This window comes from Lactuca virosa, chromosome 8 (genome assembly GCF_052849685.1).
Source record: "Lactuca virosa cultivar CGN04683 chromosome 8, Lactuca_virosa_CGN04683_v6, whole genome shotgun sequence".
Classification (NCBI taxonomy): domain Eukaryota; kingdom Viridiplantae; phylum Streptophyta; class Magnoliopsida; order Asterales; family Asteraceae; genus Lactuca; species Lactuca virosa.
In genome coordinates this window covers 381,540,706-381,551,067 of record NC_136433.1, presented here as the reverse complement: position 1 = coordinate 381,551,067, position 10,362 = coordinate 381,540,706, and the positions used below count along the sequence as shown (strand labels likewise).

Here is a 10,362-nt window from a genome sequence, read left to right as displayed (position 1 = left end):
AAGTGTCTCTCTGATGTGAATCTCGTCATTCCTCCTAACAAGATCCAGGTCAACACTGAACTTCACTTTGTGGAAGAACCGGTGGATATTATGGATCGAGAAATCAAACGCCTAAAAAAAAACCGAATATCTATAGTAAAACTCTGATGGAACTCTCGTAGATGGTCAGAGTTTACTTGGGAACTCGAATACCAAATAAAGCAAAAGTACCCACAATTGTTCAACAATGCTCTCTCCACTAGTGGAACGAAATAGTAGTATAAATGAAATAATTTTGGGAAGAAATTTATTTAACGGGGAGGTAATGTGACATACTAGAGTTTAGGTCTAACTCTAGAAACAGTCAGTTCGCTGTGAACCTCTTTGTAACTTGACCTATTGAGTTTTAATGAATTTTTTGGCAAATATATAGTGTCATTATAATTACAACAACGTATGAAATGGTATCTTACTTCCCGTTGTGGGAAATCTCAAACAAATCACAAACACAAACTATAACTCTAGTTAATACGTCTGAAATATTAAAATTTTGTATTAAGCGTTTGCGAGCAAAGCAGACACTCTAGTCTCATAGTTCATGTTTACCTGAGTCCGAAAATATAAAGAATGTCCAAAACCGAGTTCGTATGAAAAAGATCACACTGTTTTAAGAAACCAAACCTGTAAAACACTAATTTTACCTGAACTGCATAAACTGTTTTAATCCGTTGAGGCACTTGCACACCTCATATGGAAATTCCTAAAGCATTTTTGGACTCAAGCTATGGTCTAATATTTGATTTCGTACTCGAAATATTTTTAGTAAAAATATTTTCAAAAGTCGAAAAATCAGACGTTTCAGACCAATAAGACGTGAAACTTTAAACACATTCTCACGACGTTCTACAACTCGAAGAATTTATCCATTTGGGTTTTTGGAATCCTTGAATTAACTTCTGTCATTCGCTGCCTTCGGAAAAATTATTAGATGTCGGGAATTGATATGTGAATCGAGAAAGCCTTTTTATGACATTTTTAAGGTCACAAACATGACCACTTATTTTAATATTTTATGTTAATGAGGTGGACCTTAGATTTCCAACCAATTCCCTCTTTCCTCTCTACCCTATTCTCTCTCTCTCTCTCTCTCTCTCTCTCTCTCTCTCTCTCTCTCTCTCTCTCTCTCTCTCTCTCTCTCTCTCTTTCTCTCTCTCAACACTTGGATTTTGTCTTTGAGTTGAAAGTCAAGGCTTGTATTAGAGAATATGTTCTAGGTAATGACTAAAGTGGTGATCCCTAAAACCAGATACCAACTTGAAGATCAAAAAAAAATGATGAGATCCTAGCCTAGGATCTCGACATTATTGATGAACTCAAGGATTTTGCCATGATCTGCATTGTAGCTCATCAATAAAGAATCTCCAAAACATACAACAAAGACATAAAAGTAAGAAGATTCTAGGTAGGTGACTTGCTTCTAAGGAAGGCGTTCCAAAATACCAAGGATCCTAGTGCATGAAAGTTGGCACCCAAATGGGAGTGCCATATCTTATCGATTCAAAAGCAGTAAATTGGGTATATTGGCTAGCTACCCTTGAAGGGGACATCATACCAAGATCCTGGAATGTCATACACTTGAAAGCATATTTCATGTAGGTTAAAGTCATTCATTTTCCAACAAGATCCAAGGTACACATTCTTTACCCTTTGCTTTTGTTTGGATTATTTTATTTATTTTTTTGAAGAACATTACTGACTTACGCATCGGAGGGGCGTTAGCCAGGCTAACACCCACACTAAGCTAATGTTCGCAACATGCAGAACCTCAAGAATCCCGACAACTACGAATAGTGACTGATCATATCTCATACAATTAAGGGTACTTAATCCCCTTTACGACTTAAAGAGTTAATTACCTCTTTTACACGAGTCTTGGTTTCTACACCTCACTTGGACGCACAAAATCTAACTGTTGGATGTGAATAAGGGGATAATTTCACGATTTAGTGACTTGGCAACCCTTTTATTTTTTAACATATTATAAGATCCTAAAGTTCAAATCTATGGTTTATAACATTGTCATGTTATCTTAATATGGGATCTTCCCTAGTAAATTTATAAGGCTTATAACAATATCATGTAATGTTACAAGTTGGGATTTTCCCCAATTATTTTCTATGGTGGGATCCTACCCTGTTATTTTCTAAGGTGGGATCATCCCATGTGATTTTCTAAGTTGGGATCTTCCCCAATTATTTTCTAAGTTGGGATCTTCCCCAGAATTTCTTAATTTGGGATTTTCCCCAGAATATCGAGATTTTTCCTAATATTTTCTAAAGTGGGATTGTCCCCGGTGAAAGCTAAGTAAGGATCTTCTTCAACAAATTCCTAATTTGGATCATCCAAAGCAGGATCCTCCATATATAAGAACGCAGGAAACTAAAAAAAGAAAATTTTGAAGGCCGAAGCTAAACCTAAGAACACCAGGTTCTACCTATCTGATGTGAAAAATAATTACGCACTAGTTTTATCCTACTTATGTAACTACTTTCTACCGAAGGCAGTGTACCTTGTTGTAAACAGCATAGCACAATACACAGGTATCGAACATAGGGAACGGTATTATTAGCTAATTTTTACCTACTACTAACTAAATTACTAAGAAATTTAGAAAAAGGGTTTTTTCTCTAGTTTTGCAAGACTAGAAACTTAATTAACTAAACTAATTTAACAATTAACTAAAGCAATTATCAAACTAAAGCACGAAAGTAAAAGAGGTGACTTAAACCAAGGTAATTGAGAGACTTTCATTTAGTTTCGATTTACTTACTATTATGGTTGATTTATGGGAGTGCAATGGATTAATGTTCAATTAGTTACCGATTTCTAAGATGACCAAGTTAATATTCACTAACTTAATCCTGTAGAAAACTAGTTCATTCATACGGCGATCAGGCGGATAAACTAACAAGCTTACTAGTGTTCGGTTCGAATTAAATTAGACTTATAATAGATTGATCAAATTACTTATTCAATTGAATATATGATAGGTCATCGCATATTAGCTCTCATAATTATTTACCCACTTTACTATCTAACCCTAGTTTTTAGTCAAAACTCTAGTCCTATAGTTTTTGCAATCTACAAAGATCATAAGATTCAAGTTAAATTAAGAAAGATAGTCATGAAACTTAATTAAACTCAACAATAAATAGATTAAGCAGTTATGATAATCACAAAAGGTTCTTTAATAAGCTAATTAAACAAATAACTAATAAAAACTTAATCCAACCATAAATAAAACCATATATAGTCAAGTAGATCTACACCAAACTAAAGTCATGGGGTTTTAGCCCATGATTTCAGCAAATAAATTCAGAAAAAACAAATTCTATATGCAAAGACATGATTATAATAGAATATAAAATCGTAATTAAGAAGTTATTGCCTTATTACTCTCAATTCCAAAGCTTCAATCGATTTCTTCACTTCCAAGCTTCAATTCAGATCCTTGGCCTTCAAAAATCATCAAAAGCTCCCAGCAAAAGTTCCCAATTCGGAGAATAATGGCTTCTATTTATAATATCCCGAAAAACAGACCACCACGACGTGGTAAGGCCACCATGTCGTGATCTTCGTAATTATCCTGTATTCAGCAAGTCTTCGAAGTCAATCAGGAAAGGTAAAAGCACCACGTCATGGGGAAGTCACCCCGACGTGTTGAGTATATTTTTCTTCATTTAATACTCTTCATTCAAATTCCTAGTTTCGAGATTCCAGCTTCCAGCTTCCTTTTTGCTCCAAGCATGTCTTTTATCCCTACAACACAATTCATAACAAATTAAGTACCTTTGTTCTATAAAGGGAATAAAAATAATTAGAAATATTAAGATATGATGTATAATTATAGGTATAAATATGCACATATCAAAATACCCCACACTTATTCTTTTCTTGCCCTCAAGCAAATTGATTTTTATTAACGCGCCAATATCACATAGAACAATCCATTTCAAACCCAGCCATTATCCCAAGACCGCAATGCATGTATTTGTGTCTATAATTCCTAAAAACCTCCAATTCCTAAATACTCACAATCCATATGAACCTTCACCCCTCTATATGACACTCATTTTTGCAACCCTCCGAATCCATCCCCTGAAATCTTTCTTAACCTCAAGGTATTTTTGGTTAAACTTCCAAGCATACATAATCTAGAAAAATTAAAAATCTTGATACCACAATGGAGATCCTTTGATTCATCTCTTCTTTGAATAATTGATCTTTGATTTCTTTGAATTCACCACCTTTTTGTTTAATTTTTGGTATTTTCAACTTTTTTGGTATTTCTTCAGATTTTTTGATCTTTGAATTTATACTTTGACAACTCAAAAATTCTTCAACTTTTCGGTAATTTCTTTATCTTTTTTTACATGTCTCACTTTTTTCCGCTCAAAGTCCTACATGCTTAAGCAAGGAGCTTAACTTCATCCTTTATTGGTTAGAGGTATTAGTCTAAGTGCAATGACTACTTAAGCGCTCCTGGATGGATTTCAGGTACAGGCTGCCGAACTTGTTACATCATATAAGCTACTAGATTACCTTTCATACTTCATGACTTTTCACTAATAATGGGAAGCCACAAATACACTATAACATGTGTTGGCTCGAGTAAACATTTAGGCTTTCTTCGGATCATCCCATCCAATACTAGCAAAGATTTTAATTAGCTAGGTTTTCCTAAATTAAACGATTGTTTCAAGTTTATATGCAAATTTGTGAAAACTAGCAATGCAAAATTTTGAAAAACCAAATGCTTTTTCTCTAATGCAAAATACCCCCTATCCCACACTTAATGCAAGCAATGCCCTCATTGCATGCTATGCAAAACATAAAATTAAAAAGGGAGAAAAAGGAACAGACTCCCTGGGATAGAAGACGCATCAATGAATTGTGTTGCTTGTGTGTAGGATCGTGTGCTCAAAGTGTGGAAATGGAAGTGGATGACCGCTACAGAATGTGACTCAGAGACTTAGACACTTAGACTTCAGAATGTACATGATCAGACTTGAAAATCGGACTAAAAAAGGCACCACGTTGTGGTAATGAGGAACACGTCGTGGTGGACTCGTAGAATTTATTTTTCGTGTTCTGACTGCGAAACACGTTGTGGTGATTGATACCACGTCGTGTTGAGTGAAAATGGCACAAAGTAGTGCTGTTAATAGCAGATTTCATCAATATTCCTTAGCACCAACAAATATAAACATTTTCGTGACTTGACTCTTCACTCGTTAGCGCATAATAACACTCGAAATGTTCAACTCTTGCTTCTCTCGCCATTTTGTCATCTTTCTTTAAATTGTATCATTCTTTTGCCAAAACTACCCCTCACATGGACTCAAACATTCATGGGAATCTAAAACAAAGAAGAATAATAAAACTAGAAAACAAGTAAAACAACCAAATAAAAAAAACAATAGTCCAAAACAAACCACATCAAACAAACCAAAATAATAAAACAAAATATAAATAACATGTCTTAAATCCACTTCAAGAAAAGGATAAAACTCTCTCATTCCTCATCATCATAATCATCACCACCTCCTCCACTTCCTCTGGCTCCTCCTTGTCGCTCTCTCTCGAAAGCTCGTCCTAACTTGGAACATGCGAAAATGATCGGGTCGACTAAAGTTCATTTGTTACATCATGTAATCCAAGCTCATATTCGTATAGTTGACACCGCGTGCCAAATTATCTTGGAATTGCCGCAAGGTCACATTGTAGGGATCCATCGGGAGCTCATCTTCGGTCGGGATCACTGATGTTTCATCTTCATCCACTTCTCCTCCCCTCGGTCTCACCCGCCTCTCGGGTTGGTTCCTAGGCGTATCATTGGGAATGCAATAATTTCCATGCCCGTTTACAATCACAATTTTAGCCTGTTTAAAAAGAAGATGAGAAAAAGCCTTTTGATGTTCGATTGTCAAGAACATTGCTTCACGCCTGTAAAGGAGCCCATATGAATGTGCCAATCGGGTGATTAGCATCCCGCCATAGAGTGGAGAGACTCGACGATCTTTTCCCACGCGAACCGCTAAAAATTCCGCCAAAAGAAACAGGATGCCGATATGAATATCTGGAGAAATGAGGTCCCATAAGAAAAACACATCCAACGAAGGGAACTTGTCCCCTCCTGCCTTTGATTGATTGTATTCGTGACTATCTTGTGCAGGAGGCGATGGACAGGTGACCGACTGACCGGATGTCACTCTCTTGTGCAGTTCCCACGAGACATCAGGAAAGGCCCCATGAAGTCGATCCCCCAAATATCAAATATCTCATGAACTTGGATGCTATTTTGGGGCATCTCGTTTCTAGAGGAAATATTTCCCGACCTTTGGCACGCATCACATTCGTTGACAAATCGGGTTGCATCTTTAAAAATTGTCGGCCAATAAAAACCAGAATCGAAGACCTTCTTTGCCGTGTATTGTGCTCCATGATGTCCTCCGGTGGGCCCGTTATGGCAATGTTTCAAGATATCGAGGCTTTCTTTCCCCAACACACATCTTCTTATAATTCCATCCGCGTAAATTCTGAAGAGGTATGGCTCATCCTAAAATTAGTACTTGACATCGGAAAATAATTTCTTCTTTTGTTGTCGAGTCAATTCCCAGGGAAGGTAATCACTAGCCAAGAAGTTGGCTATATCAGCATACCAAGATACCTCTCCCGCGATAACCATCAAATATTCTTAGGGGAAGTCATCTCCAATCTTGTTCTCTTCCAATTCTTCCAATTCCGGGTTTTCAAGTCTTGATAAGTGGTCAGCCGCCACGTTCTCCATTCCTTTTTTATCTCTTATCTCTATGTCGAATTATTTTAAAAGGAGCACCCATTGTATCAGTCTAGGTTTGGCATCCTACTTAGAAAAAAGATACTTAAGGGCAGAATCGTCAGTAAACACAATTATTTTAGATAAAACTAAGTACGGGCAGAATTTATCAAAAGCATAAACCACAGCTAGAAGCTCCTTTTCGGTATTTGTATAATTCTCTTGGGCCAGGTTAAGAGTCTTGCTTTCATAATAGATGGGTTGAAAATGCTTGTCAACCCTTTGTCCCAAAACATCTCCAACTTCATAGTCACTAGCATCACACATTAGCTCAAAAGGGAGGTTCCAGTTTGGGGCGATCATAATAGGGGTACTAGTTATTTCTCTTTCAATAATTGAAAGGCTTCAAGGCATTCTTTAGAAAAGTCAAATGTAGCATCCTTCAAGAGAAGTTGAGTCAATGGCCTTGTGATTTTTGAGAAGTCCTTAATGAATCGGCGGTAAAATCTCGCATGGCCTAGAAAACTTCTCACCCCTTTTACATTTGTAGGAGATGGTAATTTTGCTATAGTGTCTACCTTTGTGCGATCCACCTCTATCCCTAATTTTGAGACTGTGTGTCCCAATACAATCCCTTCTTTCAACATGAAGTGGTATTTCTCCCAATTTAAGACTAAGTTGGTCTTTTCACAATGTCCAAGCATTAGACCTAGGTTGGATAAACAGTCTTCAAAGGAGGAACCAAAAACCAAGAAATCATCCATGAAAACCTCCACAAAATTTTCAATCATTTTGTGGAAGATGGTCATCATGCACCATTGGAATGTGGTCGGTGTGTTGCACAACCCAAATTGAATTCTTCTATACGCAAAAGTTCCACTTGGGCAAGTAAATGTGGTTTTTTCTTGGTCTTGAGGATCGATAGGAATTTGGAAGTATCCTTAAAAACCATGTAAAAAGCAATAGTAGAGATTACTGGATAATCTTTGGAGCATTTGATCAATAAAAGGTAAAGGAAAGTGGTCTTTGCATGTAGTATCGGTTAGCTTACGATAATCGATGCACACATGCGAACCGGTTACCGTTCTTGTTGGAATGAGCTCGTTTTCTTCATTGGTGACCACCGTCATTCCTCCTTTTCTGGGTAGCATGTGCACCGGACTCACCCATGGGGTATCATATATCGAATATATGATACCGGCATCCAAAAGTTTTAGCACCTCTTTCTTCACTACCTCTTGCATATTCGGATTTAGTCTTCTTTGCCTTGTGTCACTGGCTTAGCCCCTTCTTCTAAGTTGATTTTATGCGAACAATAGGCGGGACTAATTCCTTTGATGTCGTTAATCTTCCATGCTATGACACTTTGTATTTTCTTGAGTACTTCCACTAGGCTCTCTTTCTCATGTTTTGCTAGATCAGATGCTATTATGACTGGTTTTGTTGTCCTTCTTCAAAAAATGCATACTCCAGATATTCGAACAAAGCTTTGAGCTCAATTTTTGGTTTTTCGTTAGTCACCATGACGTGGGCATCTTGCCACGTCCTGGTGTCGCAGTTTTTCACGTTAGATCGAGAAAAATTGGCTGACCACGTCGTGGTGTTTCTTCGACTCCTTTTATCACTTCATTGTATTCTCTTTCTTCCAGCAACTTCTCTAGTTCTTGTATGTGAAATTCAGCATTAAAATTCTCCTTCTTATACCACCATATATCCTTCGGTTTCCTTTTCTTTCTATCCTCCAAGCTCCTTCTCAAGTAATTCATCAAACACAACGACTGAAAAAGCATTATCGTCACTTATCCTTGAATGTTGGATTGCTCGATTAAATCCAAAAGTGGCTACTTCTTCTCCTACTCGGAGAGTGATTGTGGACTCTCTAATATCAACTAAGGCTCGGGCGGTGCTCAAGGAGGGCCTTCCAAGAATGATTGGGACTTGTTCGCCTTCCTCCATATCTAAGACAATAAAATTTGCAGGAAAAACAAACTTGTCCACTTTCACCAACAAATCTTCATATATTACTCTTGGAAATGTCGTTTGCTTATTTGCCAAATGAATGACTCTGCGGACCGGTCTTGGTTCGGGGAGATTAAGCTTCTTGAAGAACAAGTAAGCTATCAAATTAACACTTGCTCCCGAGTCAGCTAGAGCATGACTAGTGGTTAGGTTTCCGAATTGGCATGGTAGAGTTATACTTCCTGGATCACCTATCTTCTTTTGTAGCATGTTTAGCATTGCAGCAGAACAAGTTTCATTTAGTACCATCTTAGATAATCCCTCAATCTTCTTGCGGTTAGTTAGGATGTCCTTGAGAAACTTAGCATATTTTGGCATTTGATCCAAGGCTTCAAGGAATGGAATGTTGATTTCAAGGGACTTGATATGATCTAAGAACTTCAGGTAGTCTTCTGCGTTCTTTTCTTGGATTTATCTACTCGGGAAGGGAAGCGGTGGGCAGTACGGCTTAACGAGTTTAGAATTTTTCTTTTCAGATTCCTGCCATGTCGTGGCATCAGCACCACGTCGTGGCGACTGTTCAATCTTTTTTCTTTAACTTTCTTCTCGACTTTCCTGCTCAACATCCGGGTTGTTTTGTCAATGGAGTAAGATAGGTAATAATGTTCCCACTTCTAGTTGTTACAGCTTGGATGTGAGCTCCCTTCAGGTTTTGTTCGGTATTTCCTAGAAGTCCTCCTAGTGATCTTTCATTGAATTGTTTAGCTAGTTGCCCAAGTTCTTTTTTGATGTTCAATATTGAAGCTTGCTGATTTCTGAGTAGAGTTTGTTGATCCCTCATTAAAGCTTGTTGTTCTCTAACTGCAGCTTCGGTTTCCTCATGCCTTTTTTCAGATGCAGTTGCAAAATGGGTAATCATTGACTCGAAATTGGGTTTCTTTTCAGGAAGTAGTTCCTCTCTTTGCTAAAAGCTTCTTCTTTTTTGTTCATATTTCTATTCATTAGCTTTCTTGTACTCATCGTAAGGTAACCACTTCTTCTTGGGCTTTCTCCAATATTCATCATAACGAGCTCGAGTAGAAAGCTTCAACCTTTAAGTTTCAATTTTCATCAAGGTCACAGTCTTTAGTCAAATGCGGCCCGTTATAGTTTTCACACCCAACTCGTATAGCATGGATTGTTTGATCCATCATAGTCATCCTCTATAACGACCCAAAAATCGAGGGTAAAAATTTCATTTTAATATCGTCAAAACATATATATCATTTATTCCAAACATCCAAAACATCGTTAATTAAAACATTTATCAGAGTTCATCCCAAATTCATTCAATGCGGAAAACATGGGTGTGTGCACTGCGATCAATCCGAGCCCTTCTTTTCCAAATCGATGATACCTGAAACCAATAAACAAAACTGTAAGCACGAAGCTTAGTGAGTTCCCCAGAACATACTCCACACAATCCACATAACCATATAATCCATACTAGCTATAACAGCTACATAAACCGTATCAATCGCATATACCGTATCAATCACATATACAATATCAATCACATAGCCATGCATATTAACATATAGGATGTC

General features: G+C 37.3%; 1 protein-coding gene across 1 annotated transcript; it reads right to left on the bottom strand.

Moving 5' to 3' along the window:
- Window positions 1-8,551: 8,551 nt before the first annotated feature.
- LOC145131959 (uncharacterized) lies at window positions 8,552-9,085 on the bottom strand. Its single transcript, XM_079066603.1, has one exon. The coding sequence runs from the start codon at window positions 9,083-9,085 to the stop codon at window positions 8,552-8,554; it is 534 nt and encodes a 177-aa protein (XP_078922729.1).
- Window positions 9,086-10,362: the final 1,277 nt, after the last annotated feature.

What these genes read in the sequence shown, in the direction of transcription:
- LOC145131959 (XM_079066603.1), bottom strand. Translation starts at nt 9,085, where the DNA reads ATGGTACTAAATGAAACTTGTTCTGCTGCAATGCTAAACATGCTACAA.